Source organism: Streptopelia decaocto (genome assembly GCF_964273445.1).
Source record: "Streptopelia decaocto genome assembly, chromosome: 21".
NCBI classification, from domain to species: domain Eukaryota; kingdom Metazoa; phylum Chordata; class Aves; order Columbiformes; family Columbidae; genus Streptopelia; species Streptopelia decaocto.
The window spans coordinates 1265775-1285800 of record NC_138676.1 but is presented as its reverse complement, the minus strand read 5'-3'; the positions used below and the strand labels follow the sequence as shown (position 1 = coordinate 1285800).

The 20026-nt window shown below is 46.3% G+C and overlaps 3 protein-coding genes across 5 annotated transcripts; 2 read left to right on the top strand and 1 right to left on the bottom strand.

Moving 5' to 3' along the window:
* The first annotated feature begins 208 nt into the window (after window positions 1-208).
* On the top strand, window positions 209-3865 carry SDHD (succinate dehydrogenase complex subunit D). The gene is made up of 4 exons (XM_082070333.1): window positions 209-350; window positions 427-531; window positions 2510-2654; window positions 3181-3865. The coding sequence occupies exons 1-4, from the start codon at window positions 293-295 to the stop codon at window positions 3344-3346; spliced, it is 474 nt and encodes a 157-aa protein (XP_081926459.1). The 5' UTR covers window positions 209-292; the 3' UTR covers window positions 3347-3865.
* Window positions 3866-4132: 267 nt separating this feature from the next.
* Window positions 4133-8158, bottom strand: IL18 (interleukin 18). Of its 3 annotated transcripts, none has more exons than XM_082070334.1 (5): window positions 7919-8158; window positions 6683-6756; window positions 5072-5209; window positions 4570-4715; window positions 4133-4443 (listed from the first exon to the last, which is right to left on the bottom strand). In XM_082070334.1, exons 2-5 carry the CDS (start codon window positions 6747-6749, stop codon window positions 4213-4215), a joined length of 582 nt encoding a protein of 193 aa, XP_081926460.1. In that variant the 5' UTR covers window positions 6750-6756; window positions 7919-8158; the 3' UTR covers window positions 4133-4212. The 3 variants fall into 3 exon arrangements, with proteins under 3 accessions (XP_081926460.1, XP_081926462.1, XP_081926461.1); XM_082070336.1 differs by lacking the exon at window positions 7919-8158 and adding an exon at window positions 7760-7879; XM_082070335.1 differs by lacking the exon at window positions 7919-8158 and adding an exon at window positions 7538-7684.
* A 1395-nt stretch (window positions 8159-9553) lies between these two features.
* On the top strand, window positions 9554-10815 carry TEX12 (testis expressed 12; the record flags this gene model as incomplete). The annotated part of the gene is made up of 4 exons (XM_082070522.1): window positions 9554-9613; window positions 10133-10244; window positions 10351-10406; window positions 10675-10815. The coding sequence occupies 4 exons, from the start codon at window positions 9554-9556 to the stop codon at window positions 10813-10815; spliced, it is 369 nt and encodes a 122-aa protein (XP_081926648.1).
* Between the last annotated feature and the right edge of the window lie 9211 nt (window positions 10816-20026).

Here is a 20026-nt window from a genome sequence, read left to right as displayed (position 1 = left end):
TTTGAAGATGCGACCAAGCATCTTCTCAGCTCTCGCTGCCCTGAGCGGCTTTTGCGCAGCCGCTGCTGGGTCGGCGGTCGCAGGCGCCGCTCGGCTCGGTGTCGCGCTCGGTGTCGCGCTCGGTGTCCCGCCCGCCGGCTCCGGGCGCGGCCGCGGGGTCTCCTCAGCGCCCCGCTCCCGCCGCAGCGAGCCGGGACCCCGCGCCGCCGCCGCCCCCGGCCCGGAAGCGGAAGGTCTGCGGCGGCAGCGGCTTCCAGCTCCGGTGCGCGGTGCCCTTGGGCCGGTGCGGACGATGGCGGCGCTGGTGCTGCTGCGGGCGGGGCTGGCGCGGCCCCGCGGGGCGCAGATGGGTGAGTGCCCGCCGGCGCGGCTGCCGCGGCGCCCTGGCCCGCCTGCTCTGACCCCTCGTCCCCGTTCTCTCCGCAGCTCTCCTCGGGAGGACCCTTCGCCCCCGCCCCGCGGTCCTGGCGGCCGTTGCCGATCGGAGCGCTCCGGCGCGGCAGAGCCACAGTCCCCCCCAGCAGCGCCACGGTACGTCCCGGGGCAGCGCCCCCGGCTGCGGGGCTGCGTGCGTGTGCGTGTGTGTATGTATGTATGTATGTATGTATGTATGTGTGTGTGTGCGGGGGGGGCTTCGTCTACCCCGGGGCCGCACCGGGTCTGTGAGCCGGTGCCGAGCCGGTGCTGAGCCGGTGCCGAGCCGGTGCTGAGCCGGTGCCGAGCCGGTGCTGAGCCGGTGCTGAGCCGTTACTCCCCCGTCCTCGGAACCGTTGCTCCAAGTGCCGCCAAACGCTGCGTTTCTTCTTCATGTGCCTGTTACGCCCATGTCTGGTCAGGGTTGTCGATTTCTTGAGCCAGGTAGGAGCAGCCAAGCAGAAAACATCGATGATAGTCGCAGTAGTTTTTCCCACATGAGGCAAGCGACAGGTAGGAGCAGAACGAGCCGCCATCCCCTGTGACCGGACGGCTGTCGGCGGGTGGCGCGGCTGTTGATTTGCGCTCCGCTCAGGTCTGGTTTAACAAAGCGGGTTTGACTTGGCACTGCTTGAGTTTCAAACCCACAGCGGCCGTGTCACTTTCACGCTTGTGAGTGCTGCGAGTCTCGAAACAGGAGCTAAGAACTGAATGCTAAAAATGAAGTCTCTGCTTATTAACAAAGATGGTGGGTTTTTGGAGTGGAAAAGAAGGTTGAAAGATTTTTAAAGAAATCAGGAAGAAGGTGTAACTTTTCTTATATATCAGTAGCTGTAACAATGTGAAAACGCTGCAGTTGTGGCTTCCTGAGCAGCCGAGCTGCTGATCCAGGGAGGTTCATCTGCGAAGTCTGGCCCGTGGACAGACAGGATTTCTTGGGTTGTTTTCTCTGTTCTCCACGCGGTAAGACCACACAGAGGTGATGACAGATAACCATGCCAGTTGCATCATTAAATATGAGAAATGTTTTGACTGGAAGTTGAGGATGTTTTGAGGCCATTACAATGCAACTTAGAAGTGGAAAGGATGATGAAACACTTGTAAAAGAAATTGGTGTAAAGACAGCTAAGCTGTTTCCTTCTTTTCTGTTCTGGATGTCATATTGACAACAGACTTCATGCGTGTGCTGGGAAGTATTCTTGGCCATGGAGCTCTACAGGGACAGTTTATTAGTCCACAGCTTGGCTCTCTTTCATGTTTTACTTCAGGTCCTTTGCATTTCTCGTCTTGTCACTTTTCTACATTTCCTTCTCCTTGCAAAAATGAAGAAGAACATTTGCGTTTGGTTTAGCTGGATGGATAATATCTGTGAGTTAGGTAGGCACTTTGGCGGGTTATTCTGTTATCAAAGTAATTGTACAGAGTGATTTCTTGACATTTTTAGACTGGGCTGATGCTGACATTCTGGTTCAAAGTATTGTTTATGGTGCTAGGGTGTGGGTTCACTCCAGAACTTCCTAGATGTTTGGGTTTGGCTTTTTTTTCCTTCCCTAATAGTATTTGCATGCTTCTAAAAGGTAAGAGTTGGTTCCTGGGCTCCCTAACTGGTTAACTGTTCCTAGGGACATCTGTCATGTGGTTCAGATTGTGCCCAGCAGAGTGTCAATGGAGGACTGAAATCCTTTGGCTTTTAGGCTGCTTCTAGGCCATGTAGGACTTGATGGTGCCAGAAGTTTCACCTGCTGTTTACAGTTAAAATGGCAGTCCTGGTTCTGGGCAGAGCTGTGCACGGTTACCTTGATGTGCCATCCACTGGAGCTTGCAGTTGTGGTTATCTGGATCTCAAAGCCATTTCTCAAAAGGTGGGAGTAGTAAATAGTACATAATATTGAAGAAATTCACTAGACGAAAAGGCTTTGTAAAGTAGATCCATAGCAGTATTTCAAAGGCATCTAGGTTTTGCTTGGATGAAAGTTTAGTAATTGGGTTGGAGAAAACATGTAATTGTGAGGTGCTGATCAGGGTGAGGTGTCTGGTTTTAAGGTTACAGCACTTCAGGCAGGAACTTTGCCCTGAAAAATACTTCTCCTTGCAGGCAGTTCCAAGGCTGCGTCCTTGCACTGGACGGGTGAGCGAGCGGTCAGTGTCCTCTTGCTGGGTCTCCTTCCAGCCGCCTACCTGTTCCCTGGACCAGCCATGGACTATTCGCTGGCGGCAGCCCTCACTCTCCATGGCCACTGGTAAGCACAATGGGGCTGTATTAAATACAGGGAGGCTGAGACCTCCTCGCTCTTCACAGCTGCCTGGAAGGAGGTTGTAGGGTCTCTTCTCCCAAGTAGCAAGTGATAGGACGAGAGGAAACGGCCTCAAGTTGCGCCAGGGGAGGTTTAGATTGGATATTAGGAAAAAATTCTTCCTGGAAAGGGAAGCCAGATAAGCTGCCCACTGTTTCTTGGGGGCAGAATCTGCGGATTCTGTTGTTTGAAAGAGCTGTGCTCAACACTTTGTTTCTTTAGTACTGTTAAGAAAACTCTGAGCCAAAAATGTATATTTGTAATAGAATATGTGAACTGTTGGTTGGTTTCTTTTCAGTAGGTGCATCTTTTTGAGTGGGGAACTGGGTATTCTTTAGGAAAGGTTGATAGTAGCAGGTGAGAACGAATGATGCGTTTGAGTCATCTTGTTAGAGCGCTCGCATGAACTGTGTGGTTGTAAGTGGGGAAATGCTCTTTCCTCATTTCAGCTCTTTTCTGTCTCTTTCTGTAGGGGTCTCGGACAGGTTATAACTGACTACGTCCATGGAGATACACCCATTAAAGTGGCCAATACGGGTCTGTATGTACTGTCGGCTCTTACCTTTGCTGGCCTCTGCTACTTTAACTATCACGACGTGGGTATCTGCAGGGCCGTTGCCATGCTGTGGAGTCTCTGAGATGCAACCGAGTCCCTGACAAACACGATTGTTCACCGCTGCCTCTGCTTCATAACATTTTTATGAACGTGTTTGATGCAAAAGAAATTAATAACCATGGGTCTGTAGTGAGTACATACTGCAGCAAGTGCAGAGCTCGCATTTTAGTAATAAATATCCATCGTTTTTTGATTTAGTGCAACAGCAGTAAAAATGTTAGAAAAAGTAGACTTAGAGTGGGTAATGTCCAGGTGAAAGTTGATTTAAGCTGCACTGTAAATTGGAGGAATTAATGAGTAATTATCAATGACAGAGTTACCCAGCTGAAGGCACCGTGGAATGGCAGCTTTACTGATGTTTTCTAAAATAACCATTGCTTGGTTTCCTGTTTTGTAAAACAAATTTGACTTGCAGAAAACTGCTGACAACACAACTGAACTGGATGTAGGGCACACCCTGTAACTCGGGCCTCTGAGAGCTGATGTATAAAGGGAATACTTTTTTCTTAATCCATACAATAAAGAATTTACAGAAACTGTATGTGCACTTCTGAACATTTTTTACTGCTTTTGGCTTATTTGAAATGTTTTCTCTGCAGATAGGGTGGGGTTTTTTTCCACCTAAAATCAAATTCAAATACTAATTCATAGAGTTATTAGATGTTATAAAACAAACAATATTTTTATGAATATGTATTGTCCTTATTCTAATGGTACTTGTGTCGTGCTGTTAGGAGGAAGCAGAAGAGGGTGATGCTCATTTTCGTACTGACTCATGTAGCTAAAACCACAAAACAGGCTCATCTCAGGTGAATGAAGAGTAAGATTTATTTGAGAAAAATCCCAAACATATTTAAAACTGTTGAAGTACGTCATAGGTTGTAACTTTCATTCTGAGTTAACCTGTAAACTTATTTCCATGGTTTCATCCACTTCATCTTCTCTTGCCAGTTTCTTTAGAATTAATTTTCTCAAGTAGCCTTCATCCTCAAAGGCCAAGAACATTCCTTGTTCCAGCGAGTATTCAAACTTAAATGTTCTGGAGCTAAAAGATGTAAACGTCTTTTTGAAAAAAATCACATTACTTTCATCAGGAATTTCTGTGGGAACTTCTCCTTCCTGAGGAAGAGAAAAGGGGTGGGTTAGTCCCAGCATAAGGCAGCAGCAGTTTTGTTTCTTACGCGTTTGAATTCTTAATTTTGCCTATACTTATACATACATAAGGTGTGGAAAGCAGATACTTACCCTAAATCGAACAATGGTTTTTCCATGTTCTTTCTCACAACACATGTAATAGCTTTTATCTTGTACCTGGATGCTGAACGCAACAGGCATCCCTGCTGCAGGTGTGGTCGTTTTGTAGTAGTGAACGTTGAAGTGCATTCCACTGCCTGCACAGAAATGGTTTGTTATTAACAGGTGCTGAGGAGAGCGCTGCAACAGCTCAGTGTATTATGTCTTACTGGTCCACTGGCAACTGCTCTCTTCCCATAAAATGAGCATTGGATTTCTAAATAGCAATCTCTAAGCCGCATTATAACTGTAAATAAATATGTTCCGTAAATATAGTTCTGAATGAATTGCTGAGGCCCCCCCAAGATACAAGATTTCAGCTCTCTTAGCTTAGCTTTATGCTTATAAATGAAGTTTTTACTCTCATTGAGAGTCAGTGATTACAAAGAACAAAAGCACACCTCGAGTGAACAGACAGGGCAATGGTCATAGCGTATATTTGAAAACGGCGTACCAGATTTCATCTCCTGATCTGTCACATCCTCAAAAGCCGCCATGTCTAAATCTGGTCGCACCACGAGCAGCTGGCTCCTCACATTCCGAAGGACTCGGTGGAGAACCTTTTCCTTACAAAAGGCGTCACATTCCAGCCCTATAGAAATAGTAAGCAAAGAAGGTCAAATATTTTAGCTGTAATCTCAGATCTTAACAGATCCCTATGGGCTTAATCTCCTCGATAAGGATGCCAGGTGAAAGAGGTTCTTAGCATGGAAATCTCAAATAAAAGTGAGGCCATGTAGTTCTTTCCAGCCCAGGTGCCAGGAGGTTTTCCCAGACTGCAGCAGTCTGTATAAACCGGCACGAGAAGCTGCTGTGTGTTAATGAGCGTTCAGAAGCAACAGTTCTCTTCTGCCCAACAGTTAGAATTGCATGAAAAGGTCCTTACGTTAGGGAAGCCACCAAACTGTACTTTAGGAGGAAATAAAGCAACATCAACTTCAGAAGGAGAAGGTGAGCTGCAAGTCTCTTTTTTATTTTTACAGTAGCCATGATCAGTTTGAAACCTTGTTCTCTAAGGCACAGAAAGCATTTGTGGGCTAGTGAGAGTGAGCAGGTTAGTTCAGGTAAAATTGCTAATGAAGTTAATAAATTGTGACCTTACCATCATCATCTTGGTTCCAAGTGAGCAATGAAAAAAAGAGAAGAAAAGGAAAAACAACATTAAGCTCTGTACCCACAAAAGAAAGCGCTTTCTAGCCAGTTCTGTTCTACACGATGGGAAGGCAGCCAGCCATCTGCATGTTTCAGTTGTACCCCGCTATCACTCATTCACCAAGCTGAACTATTCTAACCACAGAGTGTATTTTATTTGTGAGCATAACAAACTCAACAGAATGGTGAAACCACCAGTCATTTGAGAACTGGAGTTACCACCAAACCAAGAGGCATGCAAAATGATTTCGGGTTACTGAAGGGTGAACAGCTCAGGTCAGTTTAAAGCTATAACCAAGGAGTAAATAGCCTGTAAATTTCTGTTTTCATCAACACCTTTATGTGAGCAAAAGAACAAGAAACAATCATTAAACGTTGCCTCTAAAGAAGAGACTGTTTTCTGACTAACATTTTCCTATAAGATTGGAAGTTGTCCACTTACTTCAAGCCCACCGCACAGTATTACAACACTTGGGAGTTTCCTTTACAGGAATGTATTAGATGAAGCAACAAATATTTTGCTGACTCAGATGTTTGTCTAACAATGCTTGAAACTGAAGCTTATGGGAAAATGAGGTGAAATCAGATTGATAAAGGAATTGTATTCAAACAACAACAAGTTATTAAATGCTTAAGGTGTTCATAGATGATACAGTAGTGACCTGTTAACACAGCTGTCTCAAGCTCAGATTGGTTTTGCAGTGAACAGCCTGGCTCCACGATCTAAAAACTGTCATTCTTCTCAGGGGGGTGGGATTGTAACTGCTTTGAGGGTTGCTCAAATAACATGGGGGAACGGGATCCCAGAACACCAGGGATGCCAGCCCCAGGAAAGGATTTAATGGTGTCTCAGCTTTTGATCTTCCCCGCAGAAAGATAACAGTGTGTCCTTCAGCAGTGAGTTAAGACTTACCTTCAAAATAGAGGCAGAAATTTTCTCCAAATTGTACTGCACGCACCAGAATGTCTTCATCGCTCATCTTCACTCTGCCAAAAACACATGGAGAGGGTTCGGAGTTAGGAACAGTGTCTTGGGCTAGTTCTGTTGTAGCACACAATACTATAACAGGGATGGCATGTTTGACTACCTGTTGAAAACTGCCTTTTTAAGCGATTGGTCTCCTCTGTTTCTTTTTATCATTATTTAGAATGTCACAAAGCAGTCTTCAAGTTCTGTTACTTGCTTATGGTGTTTTAACTTTAATTCCGGTTGAATTCTGAGCTCGATTTCACAGCTATTCCCCCTCAGAGTCACAGAGAAAGAAGAAGATATTTTTCCCTTGGAAATGACAACAGTCATTTCAGGGAGGAAAAAACCCCCACACTTTGAGGGAAGTATTTGAGAGTGATTTGTTCTCATCGTATTTGTTATATGGTCTATAGTTCTGGCTGGTTTGCGCACAAGAGACACCCAGGTTCGCAGCAGAGGAATGCATTTTTATTTCCAAACGTGCATACCCCAAGTCTTTGAAATGAGATACCACAAGACTACATAGTGCATGTCTCATCTGCAGTCAAGTAAACCAAGAAGTCAAGGACCACTCTAATTCTAAAGCAGAGAGAGAAGGCATAGGCAGGAATGATCGCTGAAGGATGGAAGGAAAAGATGGCCCTTGATTTAATGTGTAAAACACATAAAACTACGACAGTTCTTCCCCTGATGTGCAGTCACAGGTGGTTAGATCTTTTACCAAGCACAGTTAAAAGGAACGGTAGAAGCTAAAAGGCATTTGTAGCTGAGTGTTCAAGGCAGCGCGCAACGACTCACCCGCGGAGAACCAGCGCTGCGCAGCAGCGCCGCACCCGGCGAGCTGCCCCGCGCTGGAGCCGAGCCCAGCGCAGCGCGGGACCCCGCGGGCGCGGAGCCGCCGGCGCTCGGGCCGCTGCGCAGCGCCCGCCCCGGTGCGGCCCCGGGACGCCCGCCCTCCACCGGCACCCACCGGCGGGCAGGCGCTCTGCCCGGCCGGGGCGGAGGGCGCCGCGGTCCTACCTCGCTCCTCGGTGGGCTGCAGCGGAACGATGCGGGACGGAAGGGCGAGCGCAGGCGCGGCGGGGATCGCCGCCGCCCGCTCCCGCGGCCGGAGCCCACGCGTTCGGCCCCGCGGGACGCGATCCCGACCCGCTCCCCGGCGCACGCATCCCCGCGTACCTTGGGCGGCGGAGCCGAAAGCCGTGCGGCTGCGGAGTCCCGTGTGGCTGGGCGCTCGGGCTTGCCCGGGCCAGGCTCAGTGCGGTGCCGCCCGCATGCCTTCCTGCGAGCGGGCGGAGGGCGAGCTGGCTGCTGCGGGACGGGGCGGCTGGTCGAGCGAGCGAGCGAGGGGGATTTTCTGGCGGCTTGGCTCGCTATAGGACAAAAAAAGCCGACTGAAAAAGTGCAGAGGAAATCAGGGCTCTTTCCCAAGATATCTGTCTACGTCTGCATTTATTCTGCGGCACTTCCCCTCGTCGGTGGGGAAGGCAAATCATGATCTGAGGTTACAAAGGAAGCTTTGTACGAATCTCTTGATCTCACACAGATGTCGTCAGAGGACGCCTTGTAGCCCGTTTGCTTGGTCAATAAAGTCTCAAGTAGCAGTTTTGAAACAGGTGTTAGCCGTCGGCATGTAGATTTCCCCTTCTCCACACACTCAAAAATTGCCCACAAACTTTGCGGCTGCCTTGGGGGAAGCCAGTTCAGGACTGACAATAACAAGAAATATATCACTGCTGTCTGGTGGGAAATCTTCCAATTATAGCTTCAGGGCAGGAATTCGGGGTCCTTTCAGGCAAACAGACAACCAGAAACCGGCCAGTAGTCGAAGCCCGATTGGTAGCTCCTAATTTACCAGCTGTAAATTGTTTCCCACATATCTGTTAATTGCAAACAGATAAACCAGCGGTGACTGTGACTCACACCTGGCTGCTGCAGGCTCCAAGTGTGAAGCTTCTCGAAGTGTAAGTGCTGCCTTTGGCGTTCACGGGGTGTTCAGTGTGTAGTTAACTGGCTTCTGGGTACCCTTTTCTGTATATTTTCCCGATAGCCATTTTGTAACAAGTAGTTTCTTCCTGTGAAGTACGATCAAACTGCCTCTTGTCTTTTCCAAAGAAACAGCTCCAGCCTTTTAAGTTTCAACCTCCCAATGATTTTCTTCAGCTTCATTTTAGTGGCAGTAGCCTCTCAGATGTAATTCACGGCTTGTTTTCTGAATCAGACCCATGTAGCTTCTTCTGGCGTTTCACTCACCCCACAGCGTTACCAGTGATTCAAACTGTGACTAGAACTGTCGCAGATGCTTAGAGGACGAAATATGACCGTCATTGTGGACAGCGCAACACTTTACATAGCGAGTCAGTTTCACCCCGCTTTCAGTCAGCTGTGTAACCTGGTTGGACCGCTCCTGCCTGGCATGGCTGAAGCAGGAGAGGTTCCGGCGGTGAGCCTGCGGCCGTTTTCCCGAGCCAGCCTGCCAGAGGCGGGCCCGGCTGCCCCAGCTCTGCGGGGGAGCGGCCCGGGCAAGGCCGCCCGCGCGCACCGGCCGTTAACGGCCGCCAACGGCCGCGGGGGCTTCGAGGCGGCCTGGGCCGGCGCCGTGTGAGGAGAGCGGCCCGGGCAGCGCGGGGCGGGGGCGCTGCCCGTGTGCTGAGGGTGGGGACACGGGGCTGGTCCCTTTCGGACGAGGCAGGATCGGCCGAGGCACCTCTGGGAGCCGCCGGGCCGGGGCCGGGCCGGCCGTGGCGGCTCCGCCTCAGTGAGGGGACAGAGGGGCGTACAGAGGTACAATACTGTACTTCTTATGAGGCAACGATGACAAGCAACGCTCAAAAATCTGATGAAAGCAGATGTAAGCGTAAAAAAGAGATGGAGGTGAGCAGTGCTGTATGAGAAAAGGAGGGAGAACCTGGACCCTTCTTCTGGCCCCGGGGGAGCCACACAACCCCCTGCACCCCCGTGTCCTCTGGCATTGCTGCGGGTTCCTCTGAAGGAGCCGGAGCAGAGAGCTCCATGGCAGGTTGTGTAGCTCAGGGGAAACGTCTTTGACTTTCTTGTGTGAGGAGACTGTAAAATTCCTCACAGTGTTTCGAGTCCAGCAGAGCTGGGCTGGCACTGCAACACGGTTCTCTAGGGCTTCTCCAGAGCGGCCTTGGGAAGTACACAAACTGCTGACATGAGCCAAACTTCTCAAACTGGCACTACCCACCCACCCCCCAGCACTGAGGCGCCGTGCCTGTTCACAATGGGTGCTGCTGATGCTGCGAACCCAACACCACTTGTACTTTCTCTGAAAACAGTCTCTCGAGATATTTGTAAGACACTTCTTTTTTTAGTTAAACTCTATCAGTATTAAAGTCCTAGAACCTGTAATTTTTTGTGCTCTGTTATTAGAATGAAGCTTCAGAAAATCCTCAGTTGTCCTCCCTTGAAAGCACAGACTTGGCTTTTTCCGAGGGCTCGCAGTCCCTTCACAAACCTGAACCACTGGACAAGGTTTTGAACGGTGATGTATTAAATACACTGAAAGTAACTGTGTAATTACTTAATGGGATATTGAGATGAACATTTGTTGAAATGTTTAAGTAAAATTACTTTTTGTCTTTTAGCAGAAATGAATAAAGAAATTAAGAACTTGTTATCAAAATATGCCAGCATTCTAAGGCAAGTTAACTGTCCTGCTCGTACAGCACTTTTCTAATTTACCTAGATAAGATGGATTCCTGTGGCTGCAGTTTAGAGAAATTAGTGCTGAAAACTATTGAACATAGATCTTAAAATAAAAAGGCTGTTTTCTGTTGTACCAGAGAACTAACCTGGTCAAAAAGTGAGTGCTGACAACACATTTTTAATTAAAGCAGAAAAGTAGTTCTAAGTAGTAAGAAATTTAATGTCTTTAGTAATGATTTTCACTAGATTTTTTTCAATTAAGTGAGAGAGCAGCGATGGATGCTTCTTATGTTGAAGAACTCGATGGAATCTTAGAAGAAGCAAGGACCATAGAAAACCACTTAAAACAGAAAAGGGAGAGTCTGAAACAGAGGTTCGCTGTGATCACAAATACTCTGCAGAGCTAAATGGAGCCTGTCAGATGGCAGAAAGACAGAGCAAATCTTGGAGCATATGTTGTGGACTGAAACAGAAACCATGCTGAGTGCTGTGATGAATGTTTCAGGAGTGTCCTATGTAAATATTTCTAGCAGTTCAGGAAACTTTCAACAACTTAAGTAGTGACTTAATTTAAATTTATACACACTAAAGCATCTTTTGTCACCATTGCTGAAGCTGTCCCTCTGCTTCCTGCCCTAGAAAATACTGGAAGCATTTGAAGAAGGAAGTCGGATGAATTTTGCATTGCTTAGCTTTGAGACTATGGAAGGTCAATATGACTTAATCCGGTAGCAGCCACGGTATTTCTAATGGCACTGCTAAGGATTTATTTTCTTTTCTTGTCATAACTAATCTTTCACTCTAGAACATAGTATAGAAACATTTCTGTGAAACATGAATTTTGCAGTGTAAGTGGAGAGGGACCTCTGATTTTTTTCTTATCAACTATTTTATTTTTTATTCCTACTTAGGAAATATTTTGGTACTAAAATCTCCATAGAATGTACTTGCAATCTTCTTTCTGTTTTGTCTCAAAAGATATAAGTATATCTTTACCGCAGTACTGTGTATTAATTTTCTCTTTAAATCCTTTCAGCCTTAATCCTCCTCTCCTCCTTTTATTAGATAAAAGTCACAAGCAAATGTGCTGCCTGTCAAACTGATACTATTTAAAACAAATGATGAGAGAAACCGGACATCCAGGGTGAGATTTTTCAAGGTATTTAGCTACCTAAAGATGCAGATATGTACTTAGTAGGATTTTCAAAAGGCCTAAGCGTGTAAGCGCCTTAGATGCTTAGGAATTTTGGAAAATCCCATAAGGTGCCTATCTGCATCTTTAGCACCTACAGACCTTCAAAAATGTCACCACCAGTGTATGTCATATTTTACCAGTCCCTTACTTTTTCCCTAATAATTGCATCTTGGTTTGTAATCTGTTTGGGTAACGCTGTTTCAACAGAAGAAAGTGGGAGAAAAAGAGAATGTTTGGGGAGTTGAATTTTCTAGACTATTGTGCAAAGTCTTTGTAAAGTTTGTGATCATCTAGAATAAGGACAAAAAGCAGAGTTTTAAATCATCATCTATGAAGTGCCAGAATTTGGAAATTTACCCATAGTTATTAATGTAAGCCTTTAAAGAAAAATTAAACAGTTTTCATTACTGTAAAATATCTGCCTGTTATTATTAAGTATTGGATCACATAATATAAGTTGCTTCCTTCAGGGGATCCACAAGACACAGACACATTGTGTTGCTGCTGCAGCAGTTTGCTCCATTTAAAAACCTGATAAAATGCAATAAAAATCAGTAAAACCACACTTGTTAGAAGAATGAAGAACTGCTCAGGCTGGCATTCCAGGGTAGTTGGATTCAAGACATACCTCTCTAAATGATGACTCTTGTTTTTCTGCAGCGATTTCTTCTCCGGTTGGTTGTCATTATGTGCTGTCATTTAGAGTGGGATCTCTGCGGTAGTAATAAGGGGATTTTACAATTCAATGGGACATCGTTATGTTTCATTACATTTTCCCTGCCCAGCTCTCAGCCTGTCCAGGTCTCTGATGGCAGCACAGCTTCCAGTGTCACCACTCCTCCCAGCTTGGTGTCACCAGCAAACTTGCTGACAGTCACTCTATTCCCTCGTCCAAATCATTGATGAATATATTGAATAATACCAGCCCCAGTACTGACCCCTGAGGCTCTGCACTGGATACAGGCCTCAGCTGGACTCTGCCCCATTGACCACGACTCTCTGGCTTCGTTCCAGCAGTTTCCCAGGGATGTCGGTGAGGCTGACTGGTCTGTAGTCACCCGGGTCCTCCTCCTTGCCCTTTTTGAAGACTGGAGTGACATTTGCTTTCCTCCAGCCCTCAGGCACCTCTCCCGTTTCCATCCCGAAGATGATGGAGAGCGGTCCAGCAATGACCTCAGCCAGCTCCCTCAGCACCCGCGGCTGCATCCCATCCGGACCCGTGGATTTATGGGTGTCCAGATTGCCCAACTGCTCCCCAACCCATCTCATCAACCCAGGCAAACTCCTCCATTGTCCTGCCTTCATTCGAAGTGTTGCAAGATTTTTCTAATGGGTGTTTTAAATTTGCTAAAGGCAACAAAGCTTCTGCTTTTGCTTCACAAATCTATGTGATGATATATAGGTAAATAAATACCGATCAAGTAAAGGGAATAAAATATGTAGCTTTAGAAAATTCCAGCTTAAAATGGTAAGTTCAGAAAGTTTAAAGCATCCATTGAAAACAAAACAGTGTCTTCTCTTTTGAAGTTAAAAAATCCTTCAGCACTGTAAATTCCCACTTAAAGGTTGCTTTCACACATAAACCTCTTCCTGTTTAAAAGAGACCCTTCCTGAATTACTTTGCTGGCTAAAAGTATAGAGCGTTTTTCTCTTGGCTGCCCTTTGGTGTTCCACTCTTATTTTCTAATGGTTTAGGTCCTAATTTTACTGTTTTCCTATTTGTTTCTAATTTGTCTACCCTGCTCATAGAGTTTCTGTACTGATAGCCTCTCTCACTTATTTCAGTATTTATTGGGAGAAACAAGCCCAGTTTTTTCACTCTGTTCTTCTGATGTGAAACTAAAAGCTCGTTGATTCCGTCTCTCAGGAGGGAGCTGCACATGAAGTCTGGTTGGCACCTGTCCCACCACTATCCGCTTCCCAGTTTTACTGAAGGAGGCTTGAACAGAAAATTAATTGGCTTTAAAGCTGCCAAATCTGATCAGCAGAGCTCAGCTGGTAACTATGTTTTCTTTTAACTTCTCCCTGTTGTTTAAGCTGCAGTGACTTAGTAATTTAACAAGAACCTCTCAGACAACGGATGAGTAACAGAATATAAATAGATTAAAAAAAACCCAAAACTGTGGGAACATCTTATTCAAAGTTCCAAGAGTTTTTGACAGTGAGTCTCTCACATTTCTGAGCCTGCTGTGAGCACCTCCACAGTCTGGAAAGTGTAAGGGATGAAAAGCTAATATGCAGTTTCTCTCTTTGCTCTTCTACTATCTAAAAGCTAAAATCAAAGAATAACAGATAATGCACAGACAGCTTAGGTATTCGGCAAGTATTCTTCCCCAAGAAAAGGCCAATTGAGACCGTTCCCCTGAAATGAAACTGCATTTTAGCACAGACGTGGGTACAGTGTGTGCTGCCTTGCTCTCTCTCAAGGGCTGGGGCAGCTTTTGAGAGCTGCTCAATACCATGAAACAAGCATGGCCATTGCAGCGCACCTGCAGGGTGCCAGGGGCTGCCTTTCGGCATCCTGAGGGAAACGGTCCCTCTGTGGCCCCCTCGGTCTGGAACAGCAGAGCACGGCTTGTCGCGGCTGCTTCCCTGTCGGTTGTCTGACCTGGTGTGGCAGCCGTAACTCCTGGAGCCCTGGGATTCACTGAGGTGTAGAATGGTTACTCAGCTTTCGAAACAAAGCAAAAAGGTGGTTTTGACAGGTGAAAAAGATAAGACCAGGTGACAAGAATTTTTAAAAGAATTACCTTGGAGCCTGGCTGTCTCAATATACGGATGCATCTCCTCTGCTCCCCTTTCTTCCAATTCCTCCAGCTACGAGCAGCAGATAGTGATGGAGCACGTTTTCCCGCAGTGGCAATGTATGCTTTAAGTGCCCTGGCAGCTCGGCAGCTCACCTGGCCCAGGTGAGGGTCGGTAAGGGCTGTGGCGCTGCTGGGGCCGCAGGTGGGTGTCCCTGTGCCCGGTGGCCGCCTGGCCCGGCCTGGCCTGGCAGCGGAGCGGAGGGCGGGCGGGCTGGCTCCTCCTGCCCTGCTTGGACAGACATTCCTGGCTTTTATTCTGAAATGATGATGTCAGGCAGCTCTCTCCACCCGATTCACCAGTGCTGGCTGCACACTGCCATCCTGGCACCGGTACCCTGCCTGACCATCTCCGATCCGATGCCTTCTTCCGAGCGGAATATGTTTTCCAAAATCCTTTTGTCTGCCATCAGCCTCCTGCTTGCTAATTTGCGGCTTTTCCTCTGCTCTTTGATGCAATTCGTTCCAGGTAAAATGCATAAACAAACAAATCCTTCTATCCCATCACCTCGGAAAGGAGTTTGCTGTTGCTGCTGACACAGGTCGGTAGAGCAATTTCATTTCTATTCGTCAGAAATTAGGAACTAAGCAATTTGAAATGTTTGTTAGAAGCCAGAATTTCTCCGTTATTGATTGAAAAGATAAACAGGACGGACAAGTACATTGCACAGGTTCTCTCGGATTACGAGCAGATCCTGATGGTTTAGAGCTGGCAAACCAGCAGGCAGCAGATTCTCTCTGCAAGGGAGCTGTGGAAGGGAGAGGATCTCCTGGAGCAGCGACAGTACTGGAGCTTCGGTCTGAACACGCAAGTGGGAAACTACTCCAAGGGACTTTGCATCACCTCTGATTCTTGTTTAAACTGGGGCTCTCTGCTCCCTTAGCTCTCTTGCACTCTACCTCTTTCATTATCCTTTAAAGCTGAACTGCCTAGGAACATAAAGAGCTGTTTCTTGTCTTGATTACCTGAGTGACATGAGAAACTTGCCCATTTCCTTGCCTCATTTTCTGTCTCTTGTTGAAATCTCCCTTCTACTAAGGTCTTCTTGAAAAAGCTTGCTGGCATAGAATTGTCTCAATTTACCTAAAAGCTGAGAATGTTGAATCATGAAAAAGAAAATCCTCTATTATTTGTTCAGGCATTTGAGTGAAACAGTCATAATAAAAGAAAAAAGTGCGAATAAAAAGTATTCAATCTGATATGTTTCCTGTGACACTGGTAAAATTTCCCTAACTCACCAGTTGTTCATAGTGCCTTTCTAGGATAAGTGTTCCCAGGGCTTGATAGTGTAAATCAATATTTAACAAAAACAACACTCCCGAAGCATAGAAACTATTTCTGCAGGTTTCTGTGGGAAATCAGCAGGTATTTCAGATGCAAGAGTACGCACAGTTCACAGCTGGTTTTCTCCCTTTAATAAGCCACCCTGCACTCCTTTCCTCCCACTCTTTTTCCCCGTGTTTTCTGTCACTTTGCTTATGTTGTTCTTTGCTTCTCCGCCTGTTAGCGAGGAAGCAGTTGTCTGAGTCCCTGGCTTTGGGAAATCAACCCCCTAGATGGAACAAGGAGTCAAGCACGGGGACTTCCCAGCAGACACAAGGCAAGTGCAACAGCTCCAGAAATCAGTGCAGGGCACTGGGCTGAGCTGAGGGGGTCGAGCCCGGTGCAGGGAGAGGGCGAAGGCAGGAGCCTGCATAGCAGAGACCAGGAGCTACGGCAATGGGCAAAGCTGGTTTGTGTGCTCTGTTGTTCCAGCCTGTGATTTACGGGGATCATAACGTGGCCTGTATCTTGTACCAGAGGATTTCCAAATCAACTGTAAGGTTCTTCTGAATTTGCATGAATCATCAGGCAAAACACAATTCTTGCGTTACTCTCACTGCTTTAAAGTTATTAACTGTGAGCATTCTCTTCTAAAGTTTGCCCTTCAGTCTGGTCCTGGGTGCCTTGGACTTGAATATGTGGGTTAAAATCAAAGTGGGTTTGCTATGGCAAATGAAATTTCAATTTCATGGCCAGCAAATGGCTTCTGTTTTTTTCTCCATCCATTGTTAATATTTTCTGCTCCACCTACTGCTGCTTAAGTACAATTTAATGTCTGATTCATTGCCACCGCACCCAAAGCAGGTGAGGTATCTTCTGCACACAAACGTTTTCAACGTGCTGCTCTTTCAGGATATAAATAATCAGTGCCAGGATGTCAGCTTGTGACAGGCAGAGAAATCACGGCACGCTGTGTTTTGAATGGAAACCGTACATGAACAAGCAATGCCAGGCTATGATAATTCTGTAGTAATTGCTTACAACCTTTAGAAAAGATTTGAGGAAAGCCTACGATGCTGTGTTTGGCGCTGCCCCTGCTCTGGTGTGCCAAAGGGACTTTAGATCTTAAGCCTTTTTTTTAAAGGTTTGACGTAAAAAGGAATTATAGCACAGAAATGAGATCTTAGAGACGGCAGGATGGCATGTTGTAATCTTCATTTCTTTGGAATGAATGCAAGGCTTTCCTGTGCCGACAGGGGGAATGGTCTCATGTGCTCATTAGTCTGTGCTGTTTGCTGCTATTGCTACTGATCAAATCTCGGATGTTGCACAGATAATGATTCCTTAAAAAACGAAAAAAGGGGCAAGTTGCGTAAGGGATCTGCAAATACCCTGTTTAACTACACCCACCCCATGCATTGCTGTGTTGCTTTGTAGAGAGTGGTCACTAAGGAAATCCATGATGGTTTTTTCCAGAGCAGACCAGCATCTGCAATACCGAGGCGGTTTATGTAACGCAAGGAAAAGACCCATTTTTGGTGTGTGTGTTGTGCTGAGTTTAGAAGAGGTCATTGCTCACTTTTGTTTTCTAGGCTGTTCTCAGACACTTTCTAGACTACATGTTGAAATGAATTCTAACGAGGTCAGATTTCAGGACGGATTACTAAGATTATCATGCGAATGGCAAGGTTATCACAGGAGAAGGAAAACGAAAAGAACTTGGCTTGCTTAGCTTAGGAAGTGATATGATTACTTACTCTAAATACATGTGGTAAACATGAGAGAGGGAGAACTACCAAAGCCATGGAACAGTGCTGACAGAAACACAAGAGGGATGAACCCTGCTGGGAATAAAGCCCTTCTGCAAATTCAAATGATTTTTCTAATAATCTGAGCAATGAGCAGCCCTCCAGAGGGGATAAGTGCCAGGAAACAGGATAACCTTTAAGACAGAGTTCATATATATGATTTCTGGAACGGCAGTTGCGAGGGGGTGATCCATTTCTGTTCAGGCTCTTTTGTGACATTTATCTTACTAAGTTCCAGTCTGTAATTACGCTGCTCCCCAGGAAGCTTCTGTACCATCCTCGGTCATGCCATCTCTGTTACTGCTCGGTTGTAAAAGCGTCTCCTTAGGGACATGTTGCTCTTATTTTTCCTGCTGTTTTGCATCTTTACAATCTTCAGCTTGGTCTACTGAAGCTGCGTTTCTCTGATACTGGTGGCAGTCACTAAACCGGCCAGGTGCTGGTTGATATGAAAAGCCTCTCCTCCTTATGTCTAAGGAAATACTCTGAAGCACCTGTGTTGGGATCAGATTGAGTGCTTCATATAGGATTTAATCAGAACTTAATTGAATTTTAAGAGGGAGAGGATGTTGGTGGTTTGAGGTTAATTGCTTTAGCCCTACAGTCTGAATTCTTTATCTAGCTGACTTACCATATTAGAGATCTAAAGAAGGATTTGAGGATTGGCAAGCCAGAGAACTACATTGAAAGGCTCTTGCGATTGACCTTCCTGCGTGCCTAACACCCATTATGTCTGTGGCTGTTCTGAAGAAGCAAGCTTAGAAAAATGCTGTGTGCCAAATCAGTTCTTTTGGAGATATTCTCCCATCTGAAATAGCAAATTTCCTCTGTAGACGTCAACACGCGGTTTCAGAGGCTCCCAGGGAAGTTGTGAGGCAGATTCACTTAATCACCTGCATTAAAGAACAGAGGTCAGAGAAGCAGCAGTGGTGAAAGCGAGTAGTATAACCAGAACCTACTGACATAGCAAAAAATGAGAATGAGGTTCAGTATCAGTCTGGACTCTGTTCAGTGTGTGATCTTGTCTGTACTACACCTGGTTTGGGACAACATTTCTGTATCCCACGCTGCCCTTTTTTATCAGGGTTTCACTTACACTGAAGTCTCCATCAGTTCTAGTTTTGCTCAAGGCTCAATAGTCTCGCGGTGAGGATGGAGCCGTGTAGCAAAGCAACTTCCCTGACTTGCAGATATGAAGCCCGAGACAGGTGAGGAGGCGATAGCGTTGGAAGGGAAGGCAGCAGCCTGTGCACTTTCTAGGTAAATCCACCTCTGCAGCTAAATGGATTGCTAAAACAATCCTTGTGTTGATGAGGCTTTGCAAGCCAGGCTACTGGAGCCAATAACTAACCGTGTGCTGGTAGCACGCAGCATTCCAATCAGTTCATGCTTGCTTGATGCTTTTGTCCTCTAACTATGTCTAATAAGGGAGGTATTTCATCCAAACAAGAGGCTCCATCAGAAATAATCGTGTTCTGCTATTACTTATTTACTTACCAGCTCAATCTGTCTCATTTGTTTTGTCATGTCCTGTAAATGTGTTTCAGCTCAGTTTCATTTGTGTTCTTCTTGACTTCCATTTTATTTTGGTGGGTGTGGGTTTGTTTTCTTTGGTTTTGTGCAAGAGAGAAAAGGCAGCGATTGCCTTTCGGAGCTTGTGAAATCAGAGAGTGCTGGTGGGTTTGAGAACTGACCTGTACACCTTGCAGCCTCTGAGCATCTGCTCTACCGCATTTCAAACAGTGCCAGCTCCGCACAGTCCTCCATGCACCCTGCAGAGGAAATGTGACAGCCTATAGTTGACAACCCATATTCCAAGATTCAGGGTTTTAACACCCTGTTTCCCTGAAAATAAGCCCTACCTCGAAAATAAGCCCCACCTTGATATTTCAGGATTTTTGAGGATGCTCGAAATATAAGCCTCACTCCCAAAATAAGCTTTAGTTGCAGTTCATTTAAAAAGTCAATTTAAATAGCGTCCAGACAACTATACGTGTAAGAAAGTAAGCATCTTTTGGAGCAAAAATTAATATAAGATCCTGTCTTATTTTCAGGGAAGCAGGGCATCATGTTTGTAATATTTGCTAGGTGACGAGCTGTGGCTTGCCTGCATTTAGGGTAGTCCACTGGGACTACTGTTGTTCTGTGTGTTCTTCCTAGGGAGCTGCGGGTGTTTTTCTCTCCTCTGCACACCGCTTCATGTCTGGAAACTCCTGGGGTGATGGCTGATTAGATTACAAGTCCTGGGGAAATGTCCTAGTATGTACAGTCTCTTCTATTTCTTTGACTCACCCATGGTGGTGATACCAAGGTAAAGCTGAGGGTGTTTTAGAATGCAGGTGCCTTGCTTTCGGCAGCATTGTGGGGTAAAGGCAACGTGTGCTGCTTTACGAGGTGCCTAATTACGTCCTGCTTGTGGCTTCCACCTGCAGCACTCACACCAGCGCCTTCCTGGCCCGTTCTTGAGCAGCCTGCTGCTCAGAAATCACTGTGGGATTATTGTTGGGGCTCCCCCTCAACATCACTCTGTGTATCATCCCAACTTGG